This window comes from Salarias fasciatus, chromosome 4 (genome assembly GCF_902148845.1).
Source record: "Salarias fasciatus chromosome 4, fSalaFa1.1, whole genome shotgun sequence".
NCBI classification, from domain to species: domain Eukaryota; kingdom Metazoa; phylum Chordata; class Actinopteri; order Blenniiformes; family Blenniidae; genus Salarias; species Salarias fasciatus.
In genome coordinates, this window is record NC_043748.1 from 17,595,398 (window position 1) to 17,613,262 (window position 17,865).

General features: G+C 42.5%; 1 protein-coding gene across 3 annotated transcripts in view; it reads left to right on the top strand.

Moving 5' to 3' along the window:
* Window positions 1-17,865, top strand: part of LOC115387012 (voltage-dependent T-type calcium channel subunit alpha-1I-like) — a 157,447-nt gene that overhangs the window by 79,663 nt on the left and 59,919 nt on the right. For all 3 annotated transcript variants that reach the window (XM_030089521.1, XM_030089523.1, XM_030089522.1), the window contains exons 3-5: window positions 1,883-1,994; window positions 8,305-8,438; window positions 14,245-14,342. In XM_030089521.1, coding sequence (XP_029945381.1) covers window positions 1,883-1,994; window positions 8,305-8,438; window positions 14,245-14,342 — 344 coding nt within the window. The remainder of the gene's footprint in view (window positions 1-1,882; window positions 1,995-8,304; window positions 8,439-14,244; window positions 14,343-17,865) is intronic.

Genomic DNA, 17,865 nt, shown 5'->3' on the forward strand with positions numbered 1-17,865 from the left:
AATTAAATAAATCAAAAAGGGCTTGTCCTGCAATTCAAAGTTGGCTATTAATCTTTTATGCAGACAACTTTGGGCACTGCAGAGTCTGTCCTTGGCTGAATTCATAAATATTTGTGGCGGCCATCCAAGTGAAAAATTGTTGCTGATAAGTGCGCGTCGAGCACCACATATGAGCACGCATCTTCAAGCAGAGAGCGGAAGGTCCTTCAGTGCGCCATCCATAAGAACAAAAGACGATTTTAAGCTCAGTCTGTAAGAAGAACAAACACAAAAAGTAAGACAAACCCTAAGAGGATAGAGCAGGCCCTCTGAAACTGAAGGAACATAAGCTGACAGCTTAAGATATTAAAGGAGTGGAAAACTGTGGAAGAGTTTTAACTGCATTATAGTGATTATGACGGGCACAAAGCCCACTATCGTATGCATGGCATGGAGCTTTTTTCCACTTTTATTCATATTTGCCTCAAATCGGTGCAATTATCTTGCATTAACTCTTAAAGAAAGCCCGTGCTGGAGGATCCAGAGTGCAGGTGTAAAGATGGGTGGTGAAGCACCCCGAGGCGTAACAAGCTGGATTTAAGGGGTGAGAAAAGAGGCAGACTGAGGTCGGAGGCAAGCTGTATATCAAACTGGATGTTTTCAGGTTGTTTCTCTCTCTTCAGTTGGGGCTGTATGATTGATCATTTTGATTTAAAAAGAAAAAAAAAAAAAAAGGGCGAGTGCACTTTGGCGAACCTGGGAAATAATACAGACATTTACTGTGGCATGGGTTTGATTACTTGACACCTGCGATCGAGCTGGAAAAAATAAGCCTCATTGTCAATAATGAATTGCTCCGTTACAGAGTGGCAGCTGGGTGATCACTCAGCCCGCGAATGCCTTGGTACGTGTATATGCGTGATGTGAATGTTGACACCCATTCAGTATTTGTTTGAATGCAAAGTGCTTTTTACCAGAAAACTCCTAAATTGTTAATATGATATGACTGCATTAAGTTTCCATCTAATAGTTGCAATATTTCTGACTGATAAGAGCAGCGAGCAGCACATGGACATCATTTCCACTTCCATCTCTAATAAGAGCCGTTTCGGATCCTCTTGTTAGCGTCTTTTCATCCTGTGGTGTCCGACAGCCCACCACCCACTCATGCTACCCAGGAGTTTACAACAAACACGCCTCCCTTCACTGCCTGGATCTGCACCGACAGGATAAATAAACATCCCAGGACACCAGATTAGGCTGTATTCAATTAATGTGTCCAACAAGAGACTAGAAAATAATTGCTCAGTTATGGGTTTTCATTCTAAGTCAGATTGATCAGTTTAGTTTCACTAAATTATTACATTAGGAAGTCATTTCGAATTAAGAAAAAAAAATTCTTAATTTTTTTTCCTAGCATAGTTCAGACAGGAGGCCAGTACAGGAGTATTACAGAAGTATTGCAAAAGAAACACATTTTAAGACTTCTTTATTTTTTGTTTGGCTGTTGGATACAGGCGTGAAACTGAGATTTAGAAAAGCAATTTTGTCAGAGAGGAACAAAATAAACCAAACAGATGTGATTAATTCTGGAGTTTTGTTGTTTCAAAGTTGAAAAGTTTTGTTTGTCTAAAGAATAACTAGAATATGGGAGAATCTGTTGATTGGGGTGAAGCTTTGTGCGGTATTGACAGAACTGCACAAACAACAGTGCAGAAAAAAGTGTTGCTTTTACATCTGTGCATTGATTTGGTTTGACATTAAACTCACTTCACTTTTGCTATTTATTTTCTTGGAGTTGTAACCACATCACTTCATTGCTGCATTCCAGCTTCAGATATTTGCATTTAGAAATGTATCCCTCCTCAGCTGTGACGCTCCTTAACCCCAGGCCTGTTAATACGTGGTTCGAGAGGATTAGCATCATGGTGATCCTGCTCAACTGTGTGACTCTGGGCATGTACCAGCCCTGCGAGAACATCGACTGCACCTCGGACCGCTGCCAAATACTCCAGGTAAGGCAGACCCGTGTGTGTGTGTGTGTGTGTGTGTGTGTGTGTGTGTGTGTGTGTGTGTGTGTGTGTGTCTATAAGTGTAAAAACAACATGTCAGCACACCGAGGAAAGCAGAAGACAGAATGATCAATTATTTGAAATAAACTCTACACCGTCACAGTTTCTCAACCTGTGACGCAGATACACTTTCAGTGTTTTCCCCCTCCGGGAATGTTTAGATTTCCTCCTGCGCTCTGAACCGTGGCACGGCGAGTTCATTTGTTCTTATACGGACTTCTGGAACCACGTGGAACTTTCTTCCACTTTGTGATGAGAAAACAATTTATGGAGAAAAAGAGCCGGCAGTTTAAAATGTGCTTGATAGCTGCGCGCACAGGCTATAGGTGACAGAGCTTTGCCCGCAGGCTTTAATTGTACTTTCACTGCAATTTATGGCTGAACTCACAATAAATATTTAAAGGAAGTTTGCCAGTTTATTATTTATATACAACAAACGTCCCCTACCAGCTGCTCATTATATACAGAAGACGTATAACGTTATACTTTTCATTGTTCGGAGAGTCAGGTTGTTGTATTAAATCTTCTTTCAGTTCCTTTTCATTTATTTTTTTTAGATTTTAACTGCTTAACTGATTCTTTAACAGATCATAAAGAAAAAAAAATAGCAAAACTGGAGACATGGATGATGTTATATTGTGAGCCTACAGATGTAACATTGTATTTTTAAAAAAGCTAAACATTTCGCCATTCTTTGTCTGGGCTGTGTTTGGCTGATGTGAGCAGTGTGTTTCTGAGTGGGTGCCTTGCCAGTTGGCTGTGGATGCGGTGTGTGTACCTCTGGGGTTGTAATTGCTTTTTATTGAAGTGAATTTGGCAGGCTCAATTTCAGGTGCGACAGGGACGACCTAATTCTGCCGCACATGCATCGGGTTGCTGATTTCTGATTTCTGTCCATTGACTCTGAGAAATCCTTGCGGCGGCGGCGGCGGCGGCAGCGTGCGCTCTCAGCTTTGTGTTGGTCTCGTTCGCCCGCTGTTCTGTTGACTGATTGCGCTGCCATATCTCAGTTGCCTACAGCACATTAAGGTGGATTATAAAATCAAATGAAGCCCTCGAAGCTGAACTATAATAGGTTTATTCATCTTGTCGGATTTTCTCTTCTTTTTTTTTACTTTTATTTGGTGGGGAGATTTAGAATAAGTGTTTACCACAGTTTAAAAACTGCAGCTCTTTCTGCTTTATCGCTTTTCCCGTTTGCATCTCCCAAACGCTCAAATGCCGTCTTCACTCCTCCCCGTGTTCCCGTTCCCCCGTCCTACACACTCCCTCCATCCTTTGTCTCTCTAACAAGCATATTGTCTCCCCAGGTAGTGTGAGGGGTCCTGTTCTCCTGGTTGCTAATGGTAACAGGAGGGATTTTTGCTGACAGGGCCGAGGTAGTTAGAGTGGCCCTCACATGGCTCTCTGGCCCGCTGTGAAATATCGCATCCAAATACCGCTTCCTTCCCGGAGGCGGGTAACAGCCGGGATCAGTTCAGGCGCCATTTTCAGAGGTTAAGTTGTGATATGTATCAAGGCAGAGCCTTGAACCGCAGCTTTCACAAGACTTTAGTGAAAGGGGGGCTTGGCCAGTGCCGATAGCCCCCCCAACAACAGTGCAGGACTAAATCCACACGAAGCCAGCTTTTGAAAAAGTGGCTTAGCCTTCCACCATGTAAGAATATTATTAATGATTTATTCATGTGGCAGTTTTGGAATCCAAGGTTCTGCCGTCCAAAGCTGAGCTGACAGCCCCATCAAGCTTATTTCATCATGAACATCCAGAGCAGGTGGATGTCATGACTGATGGGACAGATCACAATCTGGAGCAATCAGTGAATGTGTGACCTTTACAAAAGACGTTCAGCCGCTACAAACATCTATTCACAGCCAGAATCAGTCAGACAATCACCTTGGAGAAAGATGGAAATCTGCTCGGAAGGCAACGGTGAAAAGACACTGATGAAAACCTTTTTCTGTTAATAACCGAGAAGCTCAAATATTCTCATGATCACAAATAGAGGTCGATTAAAAACCTTCCTCTTAAACAGACCCACTCAACTCAACTTTATATCTATAGCACTTTAAAAAATGAGCCACATGGCTGAAGCAATGTGCTGTGCAATAATAATTATGATAAATTCACAATTGAGACTATAAAACAATAAAAGAAGATACAGTGCCATGCTGGGTCGGAAGCTAAAGGGAAAAATGATTTTTTAAGGCCAATTGAGAATGAATTTTACAGTTCACTGCAGAAAAGTCTCTTTCCTCTCTGAGCCTGAAGACTCGGCTGATCAGCAGACCTGAGGCACCAGGCAGGTCTGGAGGGGTGAAGCAGCTCAGAGAGGTAAAGCAGGGCAAGATCATCCAAACAGTAAGTAAAAAAAAAAAAAAAAGAAAATTCTAAAATGAACTCTAACGTTCAGCCAGTGGACCCAGGCTGGAATAAACAGTTACATTCTGGACCAGCTGGAGATGTGTGAGAGAAGATGTCTTTAGATAAAGTGTGTTCCACTTCTAAAGCTGTGGTATAATGAAAGCATGAATTACTGTTTGATAAGGTTGCTGTGAGCTTCATCTTTACCAGCTGCCCAAACTTAAGAAAAAAAAAGACGCCTCCTTGCAGATTTGCTGATCTGATTTAAAATCACTGTTAGTGTCTCAGGAGTTTGAAGTTGTTGGCTTCACATATCGTGCCAGGCATGGTGATTTCTGGAAGCTGAAGTGTGATGCTCTGTTGAATGTGAAACACGGTTTGTTATATGATTATAAATAGAATTAGATATTTATTAATCAATACAGAAACAATGTCACAGGTACAGTTTGGGTCATAAAATGTTACCTCAAATGAGAGTCACATGTTTATGAAACTGTCTCCATAACCAAATGCCCGTGCAACTTGTTTAACTCACTCTCATCTTTGGCGATCTCTCTCATCACAGTCACTCAAAGGTCTGCATTGAATTTAAATAAACAAGTCGTCGAAATAAAGTGAAACTCGTTTTCAGACAAGCTGCCTTCACTTGATTTTTGCTGTTGCTCTAAAGGAAATCTGCCGGTCCTCCTGCATTAATTTGTTTGGGACAAGGTTTATTATATCTTTAAATCAGCACCTGTGCTGCCGTTTTTAAGACATCTTTAAATCTTTGGAAGCCACACAGACGTCTGGCATTCCTCTTTATGTCCTCTCTGTCAGCGGTGGACAGGCGCTCGTCCTCATGTTGCCTTTGCTTTTATGCACTGATTAATTTTGTCAGGCACAAGTGGAGGAAGACACACACACACACACACACACACACACACACACACACACACACACACACACACACACACGGTCTTCTTCTTCTTCGATGCTCCACCACCACGGTCCTGATGACCTACTTACCATGTCCCTCCTTCCTGCCAAATAAAGTGGCGCCATGACAGCGTATGAAGTGGCTTTCCACACCAGCCCCGGTTTCAGATCATGAAAGGGAGCCGTCACACGACAGACCTCTTGACAAATCACGTTGATGATGAAACCTGATAGGCCGAGTGAAGAGGAAGCTACTGGTGGTGACAAGCAGCGATGATGAATCCATTTCCCTTTCAGTCAGTGCGGAACACGCCGGGGATTTGACTGATGCAGCCAACGTCGGATTACATGTGAAGCATGTAGGCTGCATTATTTATCAAAACATCATTTAAGCAGCATGTGAGACCGGTTTTCTCGTCTATCCTATTGAATTCCGCCAGCTCGACATGCCGGCTGTGTTTGAGCTGATGCTTGTGGTTTTCTGTGTGAGTGAATGAGTAATGATGGGACATGCGTGGACGTTTCAAATGCATTACGAGGCACAGTCATGCTCGTGCATTCACACACAAAGCCGGGCTTGCATTAGCGCCGAAAAGCACAGCCAATACGCTGATCACCATGTGCGTGTCACTGCTCACATTCGTGCAACCTGCAGTCAGTCCCGCACACCTCTGCCTCAGCTCTGAGAGATTTAGATCTTTAAAAATAACCAGGAACAACAGATAATGTCCACACTTATAGAACAAGACAACAGATCACTGTTTCTTTTTCCAATCTCTCTGACTGAGACACACACAAAAGACAAAACAAAAAAAAAACATCCTCTAAACTACCAGTGCTGGATGAATAAATCCACAGAATTTCACACTCCATTTGTCTCAATGCAGTCTGTAGCTGCAAACGCCATCTTCATCAATACCGAGTGAAAAATGTCTCCAAATGAAGCATATTACCTGTGGTTGGGGAAAAAAATCCCACAGATTTATGTTTTCTGGCCCACTGTGGGTCCTTGTTAAGTCTCTACCTGACCGAAAAGTGAAAAGGGTATAAACCTTGAAGTGCTTTTGGAAAATTGTTTCCCTTTACAGACCGTATATTGGTTTGTGTCATGATTTGTGGAAGATTCACACAAAATCCCTAAATTATATAGTGTACTTTATCATCTGAGAGCAGCATTTAGCTGTACTGAATATACTGTACTGTATTCAATCTGCACATTTTTAGCTTTTAAAACCACTCCTGTTCATCTCCTGATGAGGACAATTTATTATTTTAAACTCACTTTTTGCTCGTGTTTTGTCCTTACACATTGATGTTGTTATATATATTTTTAGAATCAGAATCAACTTTTATTGGCCAAGTTTGTACATGACAAGCAAGGAATGTTTCACTCTCTATAAGAAGAAGAAAAAAAAAAAAGAACAAACAGCAACAGGATATAAGAGGAGAGAGGCAAGTATTATGTTAGAGAATGGGAATAAAAATAAATATAAACATTTTGAAATTCAAAAAGTCCCAATATTTGCAATCATATGAACATCTATAAAGAAAGAAAGGGAAGAACAGGATATATATATATATATATATATATATATATATATATATATATATATAATAACATCTTTAACACAATATTTACAGTGATGAGCAACAAGCAAGGTTATTAAGGTTGTGCAGCAATTGCTTAGATTCCCCACATTGAGCATGAGGAAGTTGTGGATGTCCGGGTTTTTTTTCTTTCTGTGTCTCAGCACAGCCAAATGTGAACTAAGCAGAAAAAAAAGAAGATGGATCGGTTGTGTTGCACATTCTTACTGGGGATGTTTTCGGGGTTTACAGTTCAGTTTGCCCACTGTTGGCTGGAAAAACGTCTCTGGACCTCTGCAAGTGTACTCTGGGTAAAGCGATTACAGAAAATGGACCTTGTTTGGAGGATGGCGGCGCAGTGTGTATTTGTGTGTGTTCTGCATATGTCTGTGTGTGTACAGTGTGTGTGTGTTTTCCCCATGGGGATGGCTGACAAACTAAGCAGCCCAAATTCTAAAACACGATGATTCCTCAAGCAGCAGCGACTTCATTTGAATGTTTAGACCTCTGAAATCTTTGTGTCAAGAGGTAGCAGCTCGAGTTATCTGCTGCAGGAATATGTAACAAGGCAGCAAAGCCAGTCATACACCCCGGGGCCAAGCAGTGGGAAAGAGTTTTGTTCCGAAAATACAATAGACGGTTTAGCTAGCGATCTGAACATAACAATGCGAGCAGGACATGGCAGAGATCTGTCCTCATCTGTCTCTGGTTCTCTATTTATCTCCCTCCATCTCTGTTTTCTCGGAGGTTTGACCTGGATCTTCCCGCGTTATTTTTCCTTGTTTACTTCTCATTTCTGCTGTGATTCAAGTATTGCAGCGTGGGCCGCTTCAGATGGAACACCATATGTTTTGTGCAGCATTATATTAGGACTGATTAACAGTAAACTTGGCTCCATCAGTAGCCGCCGGTGCTTTTGTACTCATCTGATGAGAGCGCACAACACCAGCACACTTGCACGGACCGTCGCGATCATCGCTTATCATTTTGCTCGGTTGGTTTGCTATCAGACCATAATCTGTGGCATTTAAAAGGGCAGTTTGGAAAATAACTAATGTTAAGCTCCGAGATGAATATGCTGGAGTCTGAATTTGTGCTAAGCGATGGCTTTTGAAAGGTGGAAAACTGTAAAATCATCATTGTTTCGAATTGTCTAATAGATACACTTTAGAAAAAAACAGATTTTAACCATAAAAAGTGCCTTTTATCATCTTGAAAGAAGAACATTGACTTCTGTAAACAGCTTGAGCCTTGCGATTTCATGAACACACAAGATGAAGCAGATGCCTGGACCATGTGTTGCAACTACAGTATAAAAGGCATATTATGTTTTCTCCTCTTGCTAACGCCTATTTCTATTTCCTGTGCGCTTTTCCTTTCTGACAGGCCTTTGATGCATTCATCTACATCTTCTTTGCGCTGGAGATGGTGGTCAAGATGGTGGCGCTTGGGATCTTTGGCCGCCGCTGCTACCTGGGCGATACCTGGAACAGGCTGGACTTCTTCATTGTCATGGCGGGGTAAGAAATCTGCCTTAAAATGTCAGCAGTAATTATGCTTTTTGGCTCTTGAAATCGAAGCGAAAGAAAAAGTCAAAACCTCTTCTGAGTACTGTAATTTCTACTACCTCAGACATGACTGTATAACGATCACTATTATCTAATCATAGTGCAAAGCTGAATTTGTTTACTGGTAGTTTAAATCTAAGCTCTGTATTAGATGCACTAAGATCAACTGTAATGCAGCAATCTGAATTTAAAAAGAAAAAAGGTTTTTATGAGCCAACTTTTGTCTTTATGAAGATATTAATTATATTTTCTCAAATCATGAAAATGGAAAAACCTGGAATTAAATAGCTGTTCAAATCCTAGTAAAGGGACATATGAGCACACACTGGCCCATAATACAACTTTGCTCAACTTTTGAGATGTGTCCCCCTCTTACACACAGTTTTATTTACAATCCAGTGTGCAGTCTCTGTTTTTCATTCACACATATTTCATGCCCCGCTGGTTTCGTCAGCCTTGTACTGCGGCTCGTGTTGAAACCTCTCAACGGCTTGTTGACGGCAAGCATCCAGCGCCGGTCACCGGCTCGTCACCCCACGCCGTGATCACCACCTCACCGTTCGTTGCACCTTGTAACTGGCGGAGTCGAGGGTCCGAAGATCACATCCAAATGAATTCAGGGTTGTAATGGGAGCTGAAAATCAGAGATTTTCTCTGAAACGTTTTGCAGGGGAAAAAAAACCTGTCTCGTATGAAATGATTTCAAAATGTCATTGCGATATTGTAAACTATTACATTATCGGTTGCCACAAAAATATAACAATGCATCAAGCTTTTTGACAGAATAGAGTGCTACCCAAAGTAAACATACTGCTCTGATTTCTGGACGCTGAGGAAAACCACTTTTACTGGACATCGGCCAATTTCAGCAAATGCTGCAAAATGTCATACTGAAGCTGGATTGAGCCTTTTGGCAGCTGTAGAAGTTACAGACTGTTTTTTCTCCGTGTCAGTTGACAAAATTGCTTTTATTTCCGGGAGTGTGTGTTGTTACGGCTGCGGAGGCCTCCGACTAATTATGTTGTCCTGTCGATTGTGGGGTCAGATGACAAAACACTTACACGTGTCATTGTGAGAACCAATGACAAACAACCTATTTCGCAGTTTCATTTGAAGGACTCGTTGGCTCCAGGACTTGTTGTTTCCCAGCTTTTGATTATAGTAATCTGTCACTGTTCCTCTAGTCTAATCTGGGGAACAGTTTACTTAGAACTGCTTGTATTTTAATAAAATTGGAAATAATGTGGTCATTAAATACAGTTGAGGACACCATAATCTACACTTAATTGGGACATTTTCACTTTTTATCCTTAAATATCTCCATAGGGCCGATGGATCTGGAAGAAACATGCTCACACTATCAACTGACACAGCAACTCATGTATTGAAGACGTAGCTTCATTCTTCTTCAAATTAAACTGTGACAGTATTCTCGTCTTGCAGCGTCGAAGGCTGGAATGTAAATGTGTGTGTTTGTCTGTCTTTGTGCGTTTGCCCTGTGATGGATTCCTGACATTGTCAACTCTGCACCTGCCTTTTCTCATGTAGTCCGCTGTATAGCATTAGAGGCTTTTGTCCTTATTTTTTGCTCTGAAGTGATGAAAGTCAGATGTCAGTGTTTTCTGTGTTATCAGCAAACACCTTCCTTGATAGCTTCCTTGTGACTTCACAGTAATTTAGTTATGATTAGAAAACGCCTATTAAGTGGATTATTGTGAGAAAAGCAATCATCATCTCCCAGTCTTAACATCCCTCTCCCATCAACAATCACTGAGTTGTTTTTTTTTTAATTTAAATGCATTTGTGCTCCTTATCTAGCCATATAGATTCAGAGCACGTAGTAGACTATTTATGATATCTTCAAAGTTGTAAAACTATCAGAAATCAAATGTTGTCCACGCTGTAGTCATGATTGGTGAGTGCAGCTTTGTTCAGAGTTTTGTTTAAATGTCTAGATGTGACTTTAGTTTGGATAAGAGAGATCAGATCAGATCATCCACAGGTCCAACTTTTCTGAACCATTTCTCTAACACAGGCAGAAAAGATGTTTGGTAGTCTTTTCAGCTTTTTAACATGAAGACTGTGTTTAAGGTAAGTGAGGATTATCGTTTGACAGGTCATAGTTACAGGGGGAATTATTCTCTGGGAAATTAATATAAGTCAGTGTAATGTCTTCTGAAGTGACGGCTGAGTGTGCATGTGTGAGGGAGCGAGAGAGAGAGAGGGAGTAAAGGAGATGGATAGGGAGAGTGGCTGGTTTAAGGGCAACAAACAATGATAGAGCTACAGGCTTACCAGGAGAGGTGGAGGGACATTCATCTTCATTTGGGCTGAATCAGTTTATCCCCGGCGGATGCTCATAGTTTGTGAATGCGCGTCTGTGTGTTTGCGGTGCGGAGTTACCCGCACAGATTACTGTCTGTCAGCTTATGCCATTTAAGTTTGTTTAATCTGTGAACGTGTTTGACTGTGTTTGCGTATTTGTGCGAACGCCGCAGCCTTCCCCTTTTCTCCTGGCAGTATCCATTAGATTAGCGTCTAGGCTAATTGCAGAGGGCAGTGCCAGCCTTGCCGGGCCAAATCGCAGCCGACATTCTGCTGCGAACTCGGTGTGTGTTACCCACGGGCACCACCTCACTCTTTCATCCTCCTTCACTCGCTCACTCTCCCTTTCTTTTTTGACATGCCCTTTTTCAGACAAGCTCTGACAGAGGTTTATTTCCTTAACCCTGCTACACAGAAAGTGCTTGCTGAAGTCTGTGTTATTTTGTCTGCTGTATATATTTTCTGTAGCTTAATCCACTGCACCAAGACTTACTTCTTTTTTTCCACCCTCTCTGGAACTTGCAGTGAAAATTTAGTGTGCCTTCTCACGTATGGCAATTCTTGACCCGGCAATGAAGCATGAACATGAACATTTTTTACCCGAGTCAGTTCAGTCGGCCTTGATTGTCACATTTATTCTAATGCATGCAAATGACAGATTGAAGCAAATGTAGCAGGCGAAAGAAATGATAAAAGACCTTCTCGTATGAAGAAAGGCAGACTGATGTGTCCATGTGTGAAGCATGTTAAAGAGCAACATCCCTGCACGAACCGGACGACAAGGCTGGATGCAAGGATACAGGGCGAAGTAACAGCTCGCCGACCAGACCTTACCCTTTAGTAGCTTAGCTGTAATGAATAATTAAACGGGATAAAACAAGAGCGAACTGCAACTGTACCTCACAATTTCCATCACTTTCTTTGGAGATCTTCACAGTTGAACATTTTTAACTATCAAAGGCAAAGGCTGCTGTCGGCTTTTATGTAAATATTCCAGAAACACACTCCGCGGAAATACTTCCGCTTCAATGTTAACTTAGATTAAGGCCCTTCGCCCATGCCACGGAGTAGTTACCACACATTTCAGAGTTGATTCAAGTTCAGACCTTTTTGTTTTTTGCCCTTCAATATTTTTAAAAACACTGCATGCAATTCAGGGAGTCTGCAGTGACTTAGATTGATTCCCTGCAGGCTTACTTCAGCTCAGCCCTGACTGCTACATACATTATACCAACCTAACGCTGGTCTTTGACTCATATTGGGTCGTGTTAACACAAAGATCAGCAGCCTCTGTACCTTAAGTGTTCATAAAATTCAAAAACAGGCACATTTTTGACTGTATTTATTCAACAAAGTGCATCTCTGGCACAAACAAAGCCCTGATCTTAACCTCGCTTTACCATTATCTCTCAAATCACATACTGATCTTTAAAAACCGTGCACAATGTTGTAGGGCCTAATAATTCACTCCCAACCGCAACAAGTAAAGTGACGCACACACACACACACACACACACACACACACACGCACACACACCTACTGACCAATCACAATGAGATGAAGGCGTCATGGGGAGAAAAAAAAGGAAGAAAAAAAACCAAAGTGGAAAATAGAGAACAATCATGAAAAGGACGCTTGCGGCAGTCTGCTAATTACCCTCCCAAACACACCGGCCTGATTGATGTATACAGGAAGAAACACTTCTATAGAACACACACACACACACACACACACACACACACACACACACACACTATGTGTGTGCACTCATATTCACATAGACACACGTACACAAACCTCTGATCTTTTTGTTGTTCCCCAGTTTTTCGTTGCTTCGTGTGTCACTGCAGCTTTAACAACTCAATGTGTGTACATGCGAGTGTGCAGCTGTCTGTAATTTTGTTCGGTGTAATCTACCTGTGAGTTTATCGCTCATTCCATAACCTCATCAAGCCACACAAAAGACTGTCCTTGGGCTCACCAAGAGGGGGACGTGTATGTTTAATTGCTTCAACGCTCCCTTTTGACATTTTAGCCCTCTGCTCAGTCTCTCACCAGCTCAATAGCAAATCATTAGACCCGGCGCAGATACTATTGTTTGGGGGGGGTTTTTTAGGCAGGTTGTAATAACGCCACCATCCCCAGCTGGAAAAGCGCCGGTCCCCAGAACACTTGTTGTGCTCTTCTCTCCACTTTGACATTTTCATCAAGCGGCTGTGTGGCATTTCTGCACTTTCGCCTGTAAAACGAGGAGGAAATTGGTCTGCGACGTGCCTCTACATCCCTGCAAAGATGGATTCATTCAACTGTGGGACTTGAAACTTCAGAAGCAAAAGAAATATAAGTCCCGTCTTTCCAAGTAAAATTTCAAAGTAAGCATATCCTTAAAAGTGTGATCCTGATTTCAAATGCTCCAATACTACATGAGCACATTCTTTGCAGTTAGAACAACTGCCTGTCAGCTGCACAGCGCTTCAAAACCTTGTTAAACCAAGTAATCCTACTTAAGTGTGAGCCGGGGTGCTGCTCTGTGGATGGCTGTGCTGCTGGTGAAGGGCAAATGGAAAGATCCCCCCCACGGGATCAATAAAGTATCACATTATTGTAAATGACGCGGTTCATAAGTCCGTCTGTATGTGAGAGAGCGGGAGAGCTTGACTTGTTTTGTCAAAGCCAGCGGATGTGCTCTGGGTGCGATTAGCTTGTGATGGCGCTGCTGTCGCTGGTATCAAGCTGTCCTGACACTGCCGGCGCCTCAGGCTCATTAATCGTACGCAAACTCCCGCACAAACGCTCTCGGCTGCTGTGAGACAATGCGCACGGTTTGTGCACGTGCAGCGGCATTTTACTCACAGAGACACTGTGAAGGTCTTTCACCGACTCGGACATGCCGTGCGTGGCCGCGGCCATGTAACACTGTGTGGCACGTTCAAACATATGCGCTGCTTTCACACACGCGGCAAACCATGACTATTCTCCTGTGAAAGTGGTTTGGGTTTGGGGGCACAAACAGCTTAGCCATGCTGGGGAAATGACTTGCTAACAGATGCCAGGCTCTGACTGAGCCACAACATCCTGCGGGCAACACTTAGAATAGAATGAAACCCTTTTTTTCCCCGGCTCGCTTTCTCTTCCTCACCTCTCTTTCATGTCATTCTCCCCTTTTGATGCTTTGTCACTTTATCCCCCCAGCGTTTTCTCTCGAGTGTTGTACCTCTTGGTGCCGTACACGCGCCCGTACAGTTGAGATTCACACAGCTCGGGGAGGCTAGAGGTTAGACTAGAAAGAGGAAGGGCTGCGAGTGTGGGATCGCAAACAGGTGTTGAAAAGTACCGATGGTGAAAGTCTGTCATCCCACTTTGAAACAAAGATTTCACCAAAGCAAAGAAATAAATGATGTTCTTTTTCTCTGTTTTTCTCTCTCTATCTAGAATGGTAGAATACTCACTGGACCTGCAGAACATCAACCTGTCGGCCATTCGAACGGTGCGAGTCCTGCGGCCTCTCAAAGCCATCAACAGAGTGCCAAGTGAGAACTTTTTATTTGTTTTGTATGCATATTTCACAGATGGAAAATCTGAGTTTTCATGTCTGCATTTATCTTCAGCAACCATTATGACCACTGACATGATGAGCAAAACGCTGATCGGTAGGTGGGATATCTGGGCCGCGGCTGTTGTCATAGTTGAAGTGGTGAAAGCAGAATGAGTGAATACAACCGGCTTGGAGTGATATATGACCACTGCACTTCAAAAACAGCTCGAGTCCTTGATGTGCGGTGGTCATTTATGAAAGTCCGTTTTTGAAAAATGGCTTAAGAAAGAAACAGCAATAAACTGGCAATGGGGTAGAGCAGCAAACGTAGAACTTATGTAATATTAGACATGATGTTATGGCTGATAACATTATGGTCGATTGATGGACTGAATGAGCACTATAACAGTGCACAGGACCACGCACGAGTATACACATGTAGAAGTGACACTCAGGGATCTTGCTAGAAATTCAGACAAAGAAGTGAAAGGCAAACCCAGAAGACTAAAGAGAGAAGAAGTTCACAAGTGCTGAAAATAAGAGGATAACACAAGGTGCTTGACAAAACCACAGGAACACAAGCAGCAGGGAACAAGGAGGCAATATGGTCTCTGAGACAGAAAAACACAGCAAAAGACAAACCTAAATGCTTGTTTCTACAATACACAGTATGTGTTCTTACATTTTCAAAACTGTGGAATTGCTTTTATTCACATTTTAAATGAAATTCTATGTTAATTACGGGCGTTTAAATCATCAAGACATAAAGAGATGGGACAGTGACACAGGAAAGACGATACATCAGCACATTTCCTGCACGACTGGCGTTCAAGTATGAAAACGATGTAAAAATTAGAATGATTTGAAACAGATCAGAGAGAACGAGCATGGGGGGGAAGTTTCCCATTTAATGTGATGTCTGTGACAGGAGGATCCAGAAGCCACTGGTGAAAGGGAAACTCTGAGGATGGAGCGGATTCAGAAAGCAATACAGTCTATAATTCTATTTAACAAATTCACTGGAATGAACAGAAACAGAAAAGAGCGTACGTGTGTGTGCTTTAAGCTTCAAAGTTCTTTATCCAATGCTTGAATACGTGAGGACAAAGTTCGCCTTCGTGCGTCTAATTAGGCTATTTTGTGTCGGCAGTTTTTGAGTTTCTCCGAGTGTTTATACTTGTTTGTCAGTTCACATAAAGTACAAATGCATCTGCCTGAAAATTTATGTATATGTATTACATCCCAAGCTTTCGGTGGCATTCGCATGCCACCTGTTCCCTGTGGGCATCATTAAACATTCATCTTATGCTTAATCACACAGTCGGCCTGATCCCTGAGTCACAGCTTTATCAGATTTACAAACCATCCATTAATGCTGCTTCACTGATCAGTGTGTGACCATAACCTCCTTCTTCTCATCTAAAACTCAGCTCTTATCCAAACTTTATAACTTGGATTGATTTTCTTTGTCCTCCTGCCCCTAACAGGCAGCTCCTAATCACTGTAAGCAGCAATTATCAGGCCCGAGCTCGGTTCAGCCTGGTCTCATCGCTTCAGTTCCAGCACTTGAGCAGATAGGCATTAGCAAGTAATGCTAATTTTCAGGAGTCAAGTTGCCTCAGTAGTCATAAAAAAAGCACTGAAGCCCTCTGTTGATGAGGGTTTTGTTAATTTAACTTTATCAGCCTCGTCAGAGTGGATGAGCAGAGCAAACGTTGGTTTAGTTCATATCAAGTGGCTTCAAGTTCCACCAAATGATTGTATGTTTGGAAACGTCCTTTTATTTATTTATTTTTTCCTTCAATAAACTCGCTAAATGACGCTGTCTCTTCCATTTTTATTAATGATGAAATGAGTCTGCAGCAGATGCAGCTGATTGCGTTGAAGCACAGTTACATAATTGTGTTTGGACCTTGGGGATCTTTTCCATGAGAAAGAGACACATTTCTGCTCACTGAGGACAGTAAATCTTGCGTATAGAAAACCGCATTTAGCAGGATTTGCTTCAGAGCTTGAGTTGACAAAAATAAAGTACAACGTGGGGAAAAGAGATGGGAAGATTGAGTGAATTGTTTCGGTTTTGCGTGTTAGATGTGTTGTCTGTGGCCACGCAGGCCCCGGCCAGCACGAGCCAAGGTGACAAACATCTCCTTTTGGTAGGTTTCACTCAATTATTTAGCTACCGACTATCACTTGTGATAGTAGCCTCTCATTTTGTTTCACAGCTTCGACACGTGTTCTGCTCGTCCTTCAAATTCCACCACTTTTAATCATCCTCAAACAAATTTTTACTTTTTTTTTTTTCCAGCTCAACATTGAAGTGTCCAATTATAGCAGCTTCTCTGTGTTTAGTGTAATTACCTAAAAAGGCTATCTTCGGTCCCTGAAATGATTTCATCTCCCTGTACATTCAGAAGGACGGGCTACCTTTCAGGTGGAGCCGTCGGTGGGGAACGTTTCACACAGACGCAGAACATTCAGATGTCAGCCGCATTTCGCTTCAAGTGGTTTGATTAGACGATAGCGTATGGAGGGAGAGTGAGGTTTTTCAGGGACGAGTGTGCAGATTGTAAACAAATCTGCTGTTCTCCTGATTATTCATCATTTCAATCATTTCCAGATACATGGCTTTGTTTGTAAAGGCGCGGCGGATATGCAGCAGAAGCGCCATAGACTGTTGGCATTTGCGTATTAGCCTGCTGTCAGTTTCTTGTGTTTATATTTGTTTATGCCGTCCCAGACCGTCGCATGCATGTTGTTATTGATTATGTTGTCAGTAAGCTGCATGTAACAAATGAGCGGTTGTCAGATTCGGTCCTGTACTTATGACCCCATTAGAGGTGAGAAAGCACGGGGAGAAAGCTATTTGCTCCCTGTTTTGTCTGATCGCTACTTAGCTCACAGGTACGAAGAGAGCACGGGCACATCCTGACCCCTTCACACACCTCAATTTGTAACCCTCCACCAAAACGGCAGATTATAGCCCTGTGTGGTGTGTGTGTGTGTGCTGCCGTGTCAGACTTCTTCCGGATGAAATTGGTGCGAGACAGAGGGAGTACTAGACAAGAATAGAACTGGGAAAGACAACAGAAAGGGCGGGAAAAAAATGGTTAAAGAGGAGTCTTGATGTTGAGCGACACACAGTAGCTGTGGATGTGTTTCCATTGTAACACAAGGGGAGGCATCCATCTTTATTTGGGAACAGCAGGAGCTGGCAAAGCAGCCCAGTCACCAGAAGGGAGCAAACATGGAGGCAGGTGGATAAAAAAAAAAAAAAAAAAAGAGCAGAGAATTACAGACAGATATGTTTCCCTCCTTACTTATTAATTTTAGTTTTTGCCTTTATGCTGTTTTACTTCTTCTTTTCATTGGCGCTCGCTATTTTCCGGCGTACGCCCGCAGGCCCCGTTTCATTCTGGTTCTCCCATCCTCCGTTCCCCTCCATCCATCTCCCCCTCTCCTCACCCAATTAAGCCTAATGGAGTACTGGCCTAATGACAAGGACCCTGGGGAACAAA